General features: G+C 53.5%; 5 protein-coding genes across 5 annotated transcripts; 2 read left to right on the top strand and 3 right to left on the bottom strand.

Annotated features, from left to right (window-relative positions):
• Nucleotides 1–249: 249 nt before the first annotated feature.
• On the bottom strand, nucleotides 250–929 carry ENH_00081130 (hypothetical protein; the record flags this gene model as incomplete). Its single annotated transcript, XM_013583307.1, has 2 exons — nucleotides 250–366; nucleotides 513–929. 2 exons carry the CDS (start codon nucleotides 927–929, stop codon nucleotides 250–252), a joined length of 534 nt encoding a protein of 177 aa, XP_013438761.1.
• A 1604-nt stretch (nucleotides 930–2533) lies between these two features.
• On the bottom strand, nucleotides 2534–5739 carry ENH_00081120 (hypothetical protein, conserved; the record flags this gene model as incomplete). The annotated part of the gene is made up of 6 exons (XM_013583306.1): nucleotides 2534–2858; nucleotides 3234–3361; nucleotides 3740–3905; nucleotides 4912–5033; nucleotides 5261–5359; nucleotides 5701–5739. The coding sequence occupies 6 exons, from the start codon at nucleotides 5737–5739 to the stop codon at nucleotides 2534–2536; spliced, it is 879 nt and encodes a 292-aa protein (XP_013438760.1).
• Nucleotides 5740–5893: 154 nt separating this feature from the next.
• Nucleotides 5894–6718, top strand: ENH_00081110 (hypothetical protein; the record flags this gene model as incomplete). Its single annotated transcript, XM_013583305.1, has 1 exon — nucleotides 5894–6718. The coding sequence occupies one exon, from the start codon at nucleotides 5894–5896 to the stop codon at nucleotides 6716–6718; it is 825 nt and encodes a 274-aa protein (XP_013438759.1).
• Nucleotides 6719–8082: 1364 nt separating this feature from the next.
• On the bottom strand, nucleotides 8083–10138 carry ENH_00081100 (hypothetical protein; the record flags this gene model as incomplete). Its single annotated transcript, XM_013583304.1, has 4 exons — nucleotides 8083–8213; nucleotides 8849–9038; nucleotides 9276–9585; nucleotides 10068–10138. The coding sequence occupies 4 exons, from the start codon at nucleotides 10136–10138 to the stop codon at nucleotides 8083–8085; spliced, it is 702 nt and encodes a 233-aa protein (XP_013438758.1).
• Nucleotides 10139–12673: 2535 nt separating this feature from the next.
• Nucleotides 12674–14176, top strand: ENH_00081090 (hypothetical protein; the record flags this gene model as incomplete). The annotated part of the gene is made up of 1 exon (XM_013583303.1): nucleotides 12674–14176. The coding sequence occupies one exon, from the start codon at nucleotides 12674–12676 to the stop codon at nucleotides 14174–14176; it is 1503 nt and encodes a 500-aa protein (XP_013438757.1).
• Between the last annotated feature and the right edge of the window lie 446 nt (nucleotides 14177–14622).

Here is a 14622-nt window from a genome sequence, read left to right as displayed (position 1 = left end):
CCCTGGGGGCCCCCCCCGGGGGCCCCCCCGGGGGCCCCCCGGGGGCCCCCCGGGCCCAGGGGGCCCCCCAGGGGGCCCCTGAACTCCCGAGTCCCGAGCCAGTCGCGGGGGGGGCAGCGGGCCCTCTTGAGGGCCGCGTTTGCGGCGAACATCCCGAGAAGGTTGGCCAGAAATGCGTCTAAGACCAAACTGTCCCACCAACACTCCTGGAACTCCGGCAGCAGCCACTGCAGCGAGGCCTCAGAAGCTTCAAAGAAAAGAGACAGAGAAATAGCACAAGGCCAACTCCGGAGAAGAGCCATCTTTAAGATCCAGCCCAAGGCGTGGCTGGAGACCCACGGCGAGCGCAGCTGCCGCAGCAAAGTGCTGCGCTGCAGCGAACAGTCCAGAGTGAGGGTCCCGGCGAAGACGTTGCTGCTGCTGCAGCAGCCGGGCAGCAGCAGCTGCAGCAGCAGCCGCCCGGTGGGGGGGGGGAGGGCCAGGAGGGACAGCAGCAGCAGCAGGTAACTCACCCCCAGGCCGTGCAACAGGCTCCAGAAGAGACTCTGCTGCTGCTGCTGCTGCTGCTGCTGCTGCTGCTGCTGGTTGTGGTGGAGGAGGGCGGTGTAGAGGGTGAGGGGCACGGCGGTGAGGGCCAGCAGGCGCAGCAGCAGCAGCCGGAGCTGCTGCTGCGCAGCGGGGGACAGCTGCTGCTGCTGCTGCTGCAGCAGCGCGGCCGCGGGCTCGTGCTGCAGCAGCGCAGCAGCAGCCACGGCCACCACCCACAGACACGCACCCAACAGCCCCCACGGCCACACGCGCAGCGGGGGGCCCCCCGCTGCAGCAGCAGCAGCAGCAGCAGCAGCAGCAGCAGCGGGGGGGGGGCTGGAGGGCCTGGGGGCCCCTGCGGGGCCCCCTGTCGGCAGCTGCTGCCGCCGGCGGACGCGCATTGAAGAGGCCCCCGAGAAGGGACTTAAAGACTTCAAATTTTTGAAAAAAATGGCAAAGACCTTCCGGGGCGGCCCGCGGCTCCGGGCCCCGCGCCGCCGCCTGTGCTGCGCTGCCTGCCGACGGCCAGCGGGAGCTGCATGCTGCTGCCTCTCCGGAGCCCCAGCCCTTTCTTCTTCTAAATTCTCCTTTTATTTCCTTTTTTACTTTTAATTCCCTTTTTTTTGACCCCTTTGGACCCCAAAAACTCCCCCAAAAACTCCACGCCGCCGCCCGCAGCCAACGCCGGCGGCAGTCCGCGCATGCATGCGCCAGGTGTACGTACACCGCGCGGCCCGCCAGACCCGCCGCCACGCCCAATTTCTCCAACTCCCACTTCACTTCTTTTCTTCCTCCGCTTCTCCCCCCTTTACCTCCGCTTTCCACGCCCTTACACGCAGTTCCAGCCACAGACACAAAGCCAGAGCAGCACACCAGCAGCGGGCGCCTCCTGCTGCTGCTGCAGCAGCAGCAGCAGCAGCAGCAGCAGCTGCAGCTGCTGCTGCTGCTGGGGGCCCCTAGAGGGCCTCCTGCGCTGCCCTCAAAATGGCACTTCGAGCTGCAGCTGCTGCACTGCAGAGCGGCCCTCAGTGCGGCCGTTTGCTGCAGAGGCAGCAGCAGCTTCAGCGAACAGCAGCAGCAGCACACTGAGAGAGCAGCAGCAGCAGCAGCAGCAGCAGCAGCGCAAGTGCGCTGTGACAATAGCAGCAGCAGCCGCTAGACAGTAACAGCAGCAGCGTAACTCTAGCCAGCAACAACAGCAGCTCCACTAGGCAGGAACAGCAGCAGCAGCAGAGGCTCAAGTAAGCAGCAGCAGCAGCAGCAGCAGCAGCAGCTGCTGCTGCTGCTGCTCAGCTCTAGAAATTAAACCTTAAAAGGTTTAAAATGAAACAGAAAAGAAACCCGAAAGACCCCAAGAGCCGCTGCCCTGGCAGCAAGACTCCAACAAACACCTGCCCAGACCCCACAATAAATGCATGCATGCACCTGCATGCATGCACTTGCATGCACGCACTTGCATGCATGCCCTTGCATGCATGCACTTGCATGCATGCCCTTGCATGCATGCACTTGCATGCATGCCCACAATAAACCGACGCGCTGCGACAGCGCCACTATTGCATGCATGCATGCATACTACTGCATGCATGCATGCAAGGAGTCTCTAAGTAGTTGGTTTTTGGATTCTTTTCACTGGTTTGCAAAAGGGCTCTTTGGCCTCGCTGCGCCAGAGTCCCAGCGCCCCGGCCACGGGGCTGCACTAGCTTTTGAGAAGTGCTGAAGTGTTCTTAAGAGGATTTATTTATAAATGGAGAAATAAATAAATGGAAATAAACAGTTGTGCACAAATGCATAAGCATAAATGAACACAAACGAGAAGGTCTAGTGTTGACTGCATGCGGACAAGACCTGCACAGACACCCCGAGGTGCGCAGACACCCCGACACCCCGGGGTGTACAGACACCCCAGGGTGTCCGGCGCGCTGCGTTCTTCGTTCGGCGCCGCGCAGGGGCTCCTTGAAAGGAAATAAATGAAAATAATCCTTTAAACGATAAATTAAAAGTCTTAAAGACGAGACAAACGCCTCAAATAGCCTCCATCTTCTTCAATTTGGTCCCAGGCGACGGCCCCGCGGGCGCCTGGGTGGCGCACGAGGCGCACGCCGTCCGGCTCCAGGTAGCTGCTGCTGCTGCTGCTGCTGCTGCTGCAGTCCCGCTGCTGCTGCTGCTGCTTCAGGATCAACGGAGTCCGGTCTTGGGCCCCCTCGTCCGACAAAAAACGAAAACCCTGAGACCCCTGCTGCTGCGCTTCAGCAGCTAAAGCCCTCTCCTCGTCTGCTGCATAAGTCTTTGCTGCTGCCAGCAGCGCAGCAGCACTCAGCAGCCACAGGCTGCAGCAGCACCCAGCAACACAACCAAACGAAACCCTAAACCCTAAACCCTAAACCCTAAACCCTAAAAGCGCGGCCACATCTAACCATGCGACAAAACCCCGCTACAGTTTAGGGGTTCGGCGGCCGCTTTAAAGTCTGCCGTAGAAAGGAGTCTGGGTGCGAGGGTTTAGGGTTTAGGGTTTAGAGGTAGGGTTTAGGGTTTAGAGTTAGGGTTTAGGGTTTAGCGTGTACGCCGAAAAAAAAGCAAACAGCAATCACGGTATCAAGCGTTGCGATAAACGCGCAACGCTCGCAGCTCAGCGCTTAGGGCTTATTAGGGTTTAGGGTTTAGGGTTTAGGGTTTAGGGTTTAGGGTTTAGGGTTTTGGCTGACCTCATAGAGAGTTGAAAAGCCACTGCCCGAGACCCCACGAGGGCCCCCAAAAAAGAAGCCACAACAGTTCCGAGGGCTTTTGAAACATCATCTAAGACTGAGTAAATTGCGCAGATGGTGCCCCTCACCTGCAACGCACCCCGCAAACCCTAAACCCTAAACCCTAAACCCTAAACCCTAACAGGCCCTGGAAGGCCCTGGTAGGCCCTGTTAGGCCCTGTTAGTTCTTAATAATACTCATAAGCCCTTAAAAGCCTTAAGGAACTCTAGCAAACCCCGATAGACCCTGATTAACCCTAAACCCTAAACCCGCGGAAACCCTAGTAAACCCTCACAAACCCTCATAAACCCTAAGCAAGCCACAAGCATTCAAAAAAGAATTCATTCTCGTCGAACTTGAGCGTTTATTACTGCTGATTATTGGCCAGTAAAACTGCTTTTATTTAACACTTATGTGCAGGGGCTAGGGTTTAGGGTTTAGGGTTTAGGGTTTAGGGTTTGCAGACCTCGGCCGTGTTGACGTTGAGCAGCACTGCCCCAATGTTGGCCGTGGGCAAAGTGGAGCCAAAGGCAGCAACCAGCAGCAGCAGCAGCAGCAGCAGCAGCGCGGGGCCTTGTGGGGCTTTCCCCACAACCGCGGGGAACGCAAAGATCAGCACGCAGGGCACGCAGCTGCAGCAGCAGCAGCAACACACAAACCCTAAACCCTAAACCCTAAACCCTAAACCCCAAGCCCCAAAACTAGCAGCCAGTTCCAGCGCAAAAGCCGCAACGCACCATCAAGGCATGGAAGCAAGAACAAGACTAATGAAACAAACATGGCCCCAATGCATGCATTTATGCATGCATGCACTTAGGCCCAATGTGCAGTACACTGGATAAATTTATATAAATATCTGTATAAATAGCCTCTACAGCAGGCCATGGGCAAAAGTGTTTATGAAGTGGCCCACAGAAGGCGCGCGGTGTACGTACACCCCATGGGCGCGCTGCATGCATGAGACCTCTTTTGCATTTTAATCATTTCTTTTATTTGCAACATTTGCACAACTGCAGTTGGATTAGAGCGCATGCAGGGCCTTTTAAAACAAAAAGCCATTTTGTTTTTTTAAATTCATTAAAATGATTTCTTGTTTTGCACAAAATGCATCCTGTCTGCGTTGGGGTGTACAGACACCGGACTGCACAGTGCCCCAGGTCCAGTGTCTGTACACCAACTGCTCGGCTCCAACTAATTAATTAATCAATCAAATTAATTAATTAATTAACAAATAAATAAATAAATAAATAAATAAATAAATTATTAATGGATTATTAATTAATTAAATAATTAAACCTACCGAAGCAAACAAGTAAATGCACAAAACCTATTTGCAACATTTGCACAACTGCAGTTGGATTAGAGCGCATGCAGGGCCTTTTAAAACAAAAAGCCATTTTGTTTTTTTAAATTCATTAAAATGATTTCTTGTTTTGCACAAAATGCATCCTGTCTGCGTTGGGGTGTACAGACACCGGACTGCACAGTGCCCCAGGTCCAGTGTCTGTACACCAACTGCTCGGCTCCAACTAATTAATTAATCAATCAAATTAATTAATTAATTAACAAATAAATAAATAAATAAATAAATAAATAAATTATTAATGGATTATTAATTAATTAAATAATTAAACCTACCGAAGCAAACAAGTAAATGCACAAAACCTCAGCAGCCGGCCGCCGCTGTGGGCGTAGAGGTGCCCCCCAATGAGGCCCCCCACAATCATGCCGCAGAAGGAAGCTGCAGCAACAGCAACAATCTGAGCAGCAGCAGCAGCAGCAGACGCAGCAGCAGAAGCAGCAGCAGCAGCAGCAGCAGCACAAGCAGCAGCAGAAGCAGCAAAGGCGTAGGGTAACAACACGGGTTTAAACCCTAAACCCTAAGCCCTAAACCCTAAACCCCAAAGCGTGGGAAAGCCCCTTGAGTTCCCCTTTTGGGGCTGCAGCTGCAGCAGCTGAGCTGTACAGACACCGCAGCGCGGCTCACTGCTGCCATTGCCACGCTGTCCGAAAGTCCGACATCAGTTCTTAAAAAGTCATGCAAGTAAACCACCAGCACTCCCCAGGGCACGTTCCCCGGGAACGCCTGAAGCAAACGGCCACAAGCAGCAGCAGCAGCAGCAGCAGCAGCAGCAGCAGCGAATGTCTCAGCCACAACTGCAGCAGCAGCAGCAGCAGCGAATGTCTCAGCCACAACTGCAGCAGCAGCAGCGGCAACAGCAACAGCAGCAGCGTCCCGCGAGCCCCGACCCCCACCGTGCAGCATAAGCAGCAGCCACAGCAGCAGCAGCGCCAACCAGGACGCGCGGAGTTCTAAAAATGCACCACCACCATCAGCAGCAGCAGCAGCAGCAGCAGCAGCAGGAGCAGCAGCAGCAGCAGCAGCAGCAGCAGGAGCAGCAGCAGCACGAGCACGCCCGGGCGCACCTGCACCAGCATGAGCAAGTTGGTCTTGGACTGGAGCATTCTTTTGAGTGCCTGGAGGCTGAGTTCCTGCTGGTGAGTGTGGTGGGGGTGGGCGCGCGCAGCAGCAGCAGCAGCAGCAGCAGCAGCAGCAGCAGCAGCAGCAGCAGGCGCCGGGACGCCGCGCCGCGCGTTCGCGAGCTGGTAAAAACGGGCCATGAACAGCAGCGGAAAGGCCAGCACTAGAAAGGCCCAGCGCCAGTCCAAAGCCCCCAAAAGGGCCGCCAAAAACTGGCCAAAGAAGACCCCACAGCCCCCAGCGCCCAGCAGCAGCGCGGAGGCCCCGGCCCGCAGCGGTGGTCCGAACCAGTGGCCCACTAGGGCGGAGGCCAGCGGCGGCAGCCCGCCCCCCGCCAGCCCCGACAGCAGCCGCAGCGCAGCCAGCTGCCAGTACCCTGCAGCAGCAGCAGCAGCAGCAGCAGCAGCAGCAGCAGCGGTGGCGGCGGGGCCTGTGGCGACAGGGGGGGAGAAGGGCTGGGAGGGGAGTTGGGGAGGCAGCAGCAGCAGCAGCAGCGAAGCAGCAGCGGCAGCAGGAATGCCGCGGCAGCAACAGCAGACGCAGGAATGCAGCAGCAGCGCCAGACACAGAACTACAGCTGCAGCAGCAGCAGCAGCAGCAGTCACAGAACTACAGCAACAGCAGCAGCAGCAGTCACAGAACTACAGCAGCAGCAGCAGCAGCAGCAGCAGCACAGAACTACAGCAACAGCAGCAGCAGTCACGAAACTACAGCAACAGCAACAGCAGCTGCAGCACAGAACTACAGCAACAGCAGCAGCAGCAGTCACAGAACTACAGCAACAGCAGCAGCAGCAGCAGCAGCAGCAGCAGCAGCAGCAGCAGCAGCAGCGGACTTGTGACGAAGAAGGTGAGGAGGGAAGACAGGCCAATGAGCAGCAGCAAAAAAGCCACGAGAGAGTTGGGCTCAAAAAGACCCCCAAAGAGCCCCACAGCCAAAGCCCCCACGCAGCCGGGGAGGTAGTACAAAAACCTGCGCAGAAATAAAAAATAAAAAAATAAAATAAAATAAAATAAAAAATAAAATAAAATAAAATAATAATATTTCATTTATATTTAATTTAATTATTCTATTTGTTCCATTTTATTAATTCTATTCGGAGGAAAAGACAATTATTGAAAAAGAATGATCGAAAAAGGTCAAAAAATGATCTACAGAAGTCCAAAAAAAGATAAAAGGCAAAAAAGAAATTCAAGTAAATATCAAAAAAGAGAAAAAAGGGAAAAAAGAAGTTCGAAGAAGATCAAAAAGGAAATCAAACAGGAGCAAAAAAGAAATCAGACAAGATAAAAAAAGAAACCAAAAAAGATTAAAAAGGATCAAAAAAGAAAAGAAAAAAGATTAAAAAAGAAAAGAAAAAAGATCAAAAAAGAAAACAGATCCAAAAGGAGCGAAAAAACACCAAAAGAGAAGGCAAAAAGAAGTCAAAAAAGATCCAAAAAGAGTTTCAAAAAAGATTCGAAAATGGTTTAAAAAAACTCGAAGAGAGTTCAAAGAAGAGTCCAAATGGGACCAAAAAGAAGTTCTAGAAAGCCCCAAAAAAGTCAAAAAAGGCCAAAGAAGAGTTCAAAAAGAGTTCAAAAAAGAGTTCAAAAAGAAGTTGAAAAAAGGTTTCAAAAAGAGTTCAAACAGAGTTTAAAAAGACTCCAAATCGAATCCAAAAAAAAGTTTCAAAAGAGTTCCAAAAGAGTTCCAAAAGAGTTCAAAAAGAGTTCAAAGAAAGCCCAAAAAGAGTCTCGAAAGAAGTTCAAGAAATAGTCCAAAAACGACTTCAAAAAAAGTTAAAAGCCCAAAAAGATTTCAAAAAGAGTCCAAAAAGAGTCCAAAAAGAGTCCAAAAAGGAACAAAAAAGAGTCCAAAAAGAATCAAAAAAAGTGCTGTAAAAGAACCAAAAACGAACTGAAAAGGGGCTAAAAAAGAATCAGAAAAAGAATCAAAAACGAATGAAAAAAGAACAAAAAAGAATGAAAGAAGAATGAAAAATGGAGGAAAAAAGAGCAACAAAAGGACCAAAAACGAATTGAAAAGGAGCTAAAAAGGAGTCCAAAAGCATCAAAAAAAACTGCAAAAAGAGCCAAAAAAGAGCCGAAAAAGAACGAAAAAAAGAGAGAAAAGGAACCACGAAAGCCTGAAAAAAGAAAGAAAAAAGATCGAAAAAAAACGAAAAAAAGCCAAAAAAGAGCCCGAAAAGAGGCAACAAGAAGCTAAAAAGAAACCAAAAACAGGAGCCAAAGAAGAGCCACAAAAGACTTCGAAAAGAACTCCAAAAAGAGTCCAAAAGACTTCAAAAAATCCGAAAAATAAACAAAAACAAAACAAAAATGAAGTTACGCGAGCTCGCCGCCAACGCGAATGTCTCTTTCCGTCTCCGAAAAATTAAAAGTCTTCGCAACTCGCGAGAGATTCGGCGCGAGTGCGTTTTGGCTGCCGAAGGCCACTGCAACAGCAAGCACCAGGACTGCAGCAAGCAGCAAGCAGCAAGCAGCAAAAGCAGCAGCAGATTTTTAAATCCAATTCGAAACTTTTCAAACTTTGCTGCTCATTTGGCGATCTTCCGGAGATTCGGAGGTGCAAAATGAAACAAAAACGAAAAAAATCCAACAAAAAGCACAAAAATGAGCTCGAAACGAGTTGCAGCAGCAGCAGCAGCAGCAGCAGCAGCAGCAGCAGCAGCAGATCCAGCTGCAGCAGCAGCACATCCAGCTGCTGCTCCAGCTGCAGCAGCGGCAGCAGCAGCAGATCCAGCACCAGCAGCAGCAGATCCAACTGCAGCAGCAAGTAGCAGCAGCAGCAGCAGTAGCAGCAGCAGTAGCAGCAGCAGCAAATCCTGCAGCAGCAGCAGCAGGATGTCCAGCAGCAGCAGCAAATTCAGCAGCGGCGTTTATTTGGATTTGAAATTTGGATTTGCTGCTCCGAGCAGCCGCAGCAGCAGCAGCAGCAACACCAGCAGCAGCAGCAGCGACAGCAACACCACCAGGAGCAGCAGCAGCAGGACCTGCAGCAGCAGCAGCAGCAGCAGCAGCAGCAGCAGCACTCCCACCAGCACTGTTGCTTCTTTGCGCAGCAGCTGGTGTCTGTACACCCGAAACTTACTGATGAAATGGTACTGCAGCAATTCGGAGGCGCTGCTTCTTCGGTGGAAGGCCATTTCCAATTCGGGACTTTCTGCTGCTGCTGCTGCTGCTGCTGCTGCTGCTGCTGCTGCTGCTGCTTTTTGCTGCTGCAGCTTCTCCTCGTCAGGCAGCGCGGAGGCCCCCAGCCCGAAGGCGCGGGAGAAAAAGGCCTGCAGCCGCAAGAACTTAAACGCTGCTGCTGCTGCTGCTGTTGCTGTTGCTGCTGCTGCTGCTGTTGCTGCTGCTGCTGCTGCAGCGCGAGCAGCGGACCTTCAGCAGCATCTTCTTCTGCGCCCATCAACGCAGAAAACCGAAAAGCTGCAGAGGAGCTCATCGTACACCTGAAGACTGGGCTCTCAGCTAGCTGCAAGCAGCATGGGGAAGTCGAGCTGCAGCAACAAACAAACTGCTGCTGCTGCTGCTGCTGTTGCTGCTGCTGCTGCTGCTGTTGTTGCTGCTGCTGTTGCTGCTGCTGCTGCTGCTGCCGGTGATGCTGCTGTTGCTGCTGCTGCTGCTGCTGCTGTTGCTGCTGCTGCTGCTGGTGAGGCTGGTGGGAGTGCTGCTGCTGCTGCTGCTGCAGGTCCTGCTGCTGCTGCCCCTGGTGGAGTTGCTGCTGCTGCTGCTACTGGTGGTGTTGCTGCTGTTGCTGCTGCTAGTGCTGCTGTTTGGGAACCTTCAAGACTGGTGTTTCGCAGTTGGCTGCAGCCAGGGTGATGGCTGCAGCAAATGCGGCGAAGGCAGCGCTAGGGGAAGGCCAGGGCAAGTGGAGGGAGGGCAGCAGTTGCTGCTGCTGCTGCAGTTGCCGCTGCTGCTGCTGCTGCTGCTGCTGCAGCTGCTGCAGCTGCGGGCGCGGCTGCAGGCGTCCGTCGACGCAGCTGCTGCAGGGCCACTGCTGCGGGGCCGCCGCTGCTGCTTCGCGTCTTCCAAGAAGAAAAGAAATGAATAATAAATGAGAAATAAAAGGCCAAAGAGGAGCTGGAAGCCGCTGGGCGCATTGCAGCGCGCCGCGGGGTCCAGGTGACTGCGGGATGCCGGGTCAACGCAACCCGCCCGCCGCCTGCTTTCTGCCTTCCGGAATTAAAGAAAGGAAGGAAAATAAACGGGAAAAATGGAGGAAAATGCAAAAAAAGAAGGAAAATGAAGAAGGCCGAGGCAGAAATAACAGAAGTGAGACCAACAGACCACCAGCGCCGGCGCACTCGGGCGTGGCTCGAGTGTACGTACACCACTCGATCCGCTCCTTTCCCGGCGATCCGCCGGAATACGCCATTTCCAGATGAAAAAATTCATTTAATTTAATTAAAATTGAAAATAAATGTCTAATTAAAGCCAGAAAAGGCTTTAATCCGCCGCTGCAGCGCCAACCGCGCCTGTGTGTAGGCCACGTGAGCGCTGCTGCTGCAGCAGCGGCCCAGCAGCAACTGCCAGCAGCAGCAGCAAACGCGTTAAATGATTTTAACAACATAAAGCAGCAGCAGCAGCAGCAAATGCCCTTCGCGGAGCAGCAGAGACAACAAACCAGCCAGCAGCAGCAGCAAATGCCCTTAAGTGATCCATTAATTCTCTAAACTTCAGCCCAGCAGCAAAACCCTTTGGCCCCAAGCCACGCCTGTGTACCAGGGGGGCCCCTGGGGGCCCCTGGGGCCCCCTGGGGCCCCAACAGTTGCTGTGGGCGCACTGAGGCTTTGCTGGGGCTTCCCAGCTAGCTGCAGCTAGCTGCAGCTAGCTGCAGCTAGCTGCAGCTAGCTGCAGCAGGTCCCAGGCTGCTGCAGCCAGCTGCAGGCAGATAACTAGCTGATAGCTGCAGCTAGCTGCAACGCCGGCTGCAGCGAGTGCCAGCTAGCTGCAGCTAGCTGTGGCTAGCTGCAGCACTTGCTGCAGCGGGGCCCAGCTAGCCACAGCCAGCCACAGCGAGCCAACACTAGCAGCAGCTAGCTGCAGCTAGCCACAGACGGCCCAGCTAGCTATAAGTAGCCGCAGCTAGCCCCAGCCAGCAGCAGCTAGCTGCAGCTAGCTGCAGCTAGCTGCAGCTAGCTACAGCTAGCTCCAGCACTTTGAGAAGATGGGCTGAGGGCTTCGTCTTGCAATTATCTTTGTGTACAAGCCAGCCGGCAGCAGCAAGCTAGCCGCTGCAGCAGCTAGCTACTCGCTGCAGCAGCTAGCTACTCGCTGCAGCAGCTAGCTACTCGCTGCAGCAGCAGCTAGTTAGCTGCTGCTGCAGCTAAGTGCTGCAGTGGAGTCTTTTGGGGGCCTCCAGGGGCCCCAGGGTAGGGTTTATATATTATAAGCAGCAAATGCAGCAGCAAACAAGCAGCTGCTGCCCCCAGAAGTGATTTGCTGCTGCTGCTGCTGCTGCTGCTGCTGCTACTGCTGCCGCTACTGCTGCTGCTGCCGCTACTCCTGCTGCTACTGCTGCTAACACTGCTGCCGTTGCAGCAGCTCCTGCGTTGCTGCCTCTTAACTATTGCTGCTGCAGCAGCAGCAGCAGCTGGTGCAGCAGCAGCTGCTGCTGCAGCAGCAGCAGCACCCCCTGCAGCCCCTTTAAACCAGCGGGGGGCCCCTTCTTTTGCTCCTATTGGCCCAATTTAAGGCCTTTTAAAACATTTGGGGGGCCCCCCAAAACCCCAAAGCCCCTGGGGGGCCCCCCAGGGCCCAGGGGCCAAATGGGGGGCCCCTGCTGCCCCAAAAGGGTTTGACGGGGCCCCCAGGGGCCCCCCTAAACCCTTAGACCCACGGGGGGCCCCCACCAAACCCTCTTTAAGCCAGTTGGGGGGCCCCCCAAACCCTGGAGCCCATTGAGGGGCCCCCGCAGGGTCTAATGGCCAGCGGGGGGCCCCCTAAACCCTACGGGGGGCCCCCCAAACCCTAAAGTTTAAGAAAAGGTCCGAAATGAATTAAATGGGGGCCCCTATGAGTTTAATTCAATAAATGGGGGGCCCCCCAAACCCTACAAGCAGCAGGGGGCCCCAGCGAGGCCTCTTGCTTTGTCTGGTTTATTCTGTACTCACGCGGAATCCCTTCTTCTAGGGTTTAGGGTTTAGGGTTTAGGGTTTAGGGTCTGGGGTTTAGGGTTTGTGAGGTTTGGGCTCCGGCGAACTGGCTGCGTGGGCTAGGGTTTAGCGTTTAGGGTTTAGGGTTTAGGGTTTAGGGTTTGGGCCTCAGGCTAGTCCTCGAACTCAGAAAAATAAGCAGCAGTTTTAGTTTTGATAAAAATAAAAGAAAAACAAATTGCAAAAACTAGTGGCCGCAGTTCAGGTGTATGTACACCTCGCTGCAGCAGCAGCCATCGGGGGCCCCCCGCGGCGGGGGCCCCCGAGCGGAAAGCGGCATTTTTTTCCTTCAAATTTTATTTTTAATGTTTTAATTTAATTTAATTCATTAAATTAAATTAAAACAAACAAAAAAGGAGCCGAAAAACCCCGAAGAAACCGAAACTGGCGGCCTTTTCGGGGGTCGATGCCCGCGGCGGCCGGGGGCGGAAACTCCGGGAAATGGAAATGAAAATGAAATTCTTTTTGCAGATTTATTCCTTTTAATTATTTAAAGGTGTACGTACACCTCAGATGCTCTCAAAGCACTGCTCAGGGGGTCTTCTGACTGCATCACTTTTCTTTTTTTGCATTTGAACTCTCTTTCTTAATTTCGTTCAATTTTTCGTGTTTTCGTGTCGATACACCCCAATTTGGCGTCCTCTCTACATTTTAATTCTCTCAACTTCCTCCATTTGTTTTATTTGTCGCTTTTGGCATTCATTTATTCATTTAGTTCTTCACTTTTAACTTCAAACAATTCCACTTCGCAGCAAATGCCGCACCTCTCCACCCTTTCCTCAGCAGCTGCCACAGGAGCAGCAGCAGCAGCAGCATCGGACCCAGCAGCAGCAGCAGCAGCAGACCCAGCAGGAGCAGCAGTAGCAGACCCAGCAGCAGCAGCAGCAGCAGACCCAGCAGGAGCAGCAGTAGCAGACCCAGCAACAGCAGCAGCAGCAGACCCAGCAGCAGCAGCAGCAGCAGCAGACCCAGCAACAGCAGCAGCAGCAGACCCAGCAGCAGCAGCAGCAGCAGCAGACCCAGCAGCAGCCGCAGCAGCAGACCCAGCAGCAGCAGCAGTAGCAGACCCAGCAGCCGCAGCAGCAGACTCAGCAGCAGCAGCAGCAGACTCGGCAGCAGCAGCAGCAGACTCAGCAGCAGCAGCAGCAGCTCCACGTTGTGCTGCATCTCTTGAATTGGTGCCAGTGGGCGGCCGCATTTCCATAGTTTGCTTCCTCCCTCCGGCTGCACCGAAACCTCAGCCAGCAGCAGCAGCAGCAGCAGCAGCAGCAGCAGCAGCAGCAGCAGCAGATCTAAACAATCTTGTAGAAGCTCTGGACTCTCTCACTTTAAATAAATCCATTTCTCTCCAAACTGCAACCCCCAGTACCCAATCCAGACCCACAAACAAGGGGGGCCCCCCTCAGGGGCCCCCCGGGGGGCCCCCCCAGGGGGGGCCCCCCAGGGGGGCCCCCGGGGGGCCCCCCAGGGGGGCCCCCGGGGGGCCCCCCAGGGGGGCCCCCGGGGGGCCCCCGGGGGGCCCCCCTGAAGAGACTTTGGGGGGAAGAGAAGTGGTGGGGAGTGCTGCAGCAAAAGAAGAAAAGGGGGAAAGTGGAAAAGAAGAAAAAGAAAAAAAAGAAATAAAAAAAGAATTAAAAGAAGAGAAATGGAACTTCAAAGTTCACCAGCAGCAACTCGCAGGCGGAGACCACTTGCTGCGGCTGTCCGTGTGGCGCTCGCAGCAGCAGCAGCAGCAGCAGCAGCTGCAGCAGCAGCAGCAGCAGCAGCAGCAGCAGCAGCAGCGGGGCGGCGAACTGCAGCAGCAAGGCGAAAAAGAAATAAAAACTGAAATAAAAAATTATTTTAATTTCTATTTCAAACTGCCCTGTGGCCTTCCCTCTCTCCGCCTCGTTTCCGCCTGCTGCAGCACAGCAGCAGACACAGCAGCAGCAGCAGACACAGCAGCAGCAGCAGACACAGCAGCAGCAGCAGCAGACACAGCAGCAGCAGCAGCAGACACAGCAGCAGCAGCAGCAGACACAGCAGCAGCAGCAGCAACAGCAGGGCGCCCCAACTCACACGAGCAACACCGCCATCACCAGCAGCAGCAGCAGCAGCAGCAGCAGCAGCAGCAGCAGCAGCAGCAGCAGCAGCAGGGTTTGACTTTGAAGCTTTATTTGCAAAGTTCGCTGAGGTCCGATTTTGTGTGGAGGGCCCTGGAGGAGAAGAGCGACAAATTGCTGCGGCAGCTGCGGGGCCTCTGGGTGGCTTGCAGGTGAGCTTCGCTTTGCTGCTGCTGCTGCTGCTGCTGCTGCTGCTGCTGCTGCTGCTGCTGCTGCTGGATTAATTTGCAATTTTTTTGCTATTTAATCTTTTATTCTTTTCATCTATTCATCTGCTTTCCAGCCCCTTATTTACGCGTCTTTTCATGAGTTGGGACTGCCAGCCACTTGCTGCTGCTGCTGCTGCTGCTGCTGCTTTTGCTGCTGCTGCTGCTGCTGCTGCTTTTGCTGCTGCTGCTGCTGCTGCTGCTGATTTTTTGGGTTGCGCCGTTTCGCCGTGTGGCTTCTCGAGTTCAAATAATAAGCGAGAATAAAAATGATTTTAATTCAGATTTATTTATTTGATTATTATTTATTTATTTTTAGATATTTAAATTTACATATTTATTTAATTTTAATTAATTAATTAATTAATTTAATTAATTAATTAATTAACAAATTTT

Source organism: Eimeria necatrix, genomic scaffold (assembly GCF_000499385.1).
Source record: "Eimeria necatrix Houghton genomic scaffold, Enh_scaff889, whole genome shotgun sequence".
NCBI classification, from domain to species: Eukaryota; Apicomplexa; class Conoidasida; order Eucoccidiorida; family Eimeriidae; genus Eimeria; species Eimeria necatrix.
Note: the sequence above shows the minus strand (reverse complement) of the source record. Positions and strands in the feature narration are given on the sequence as shown.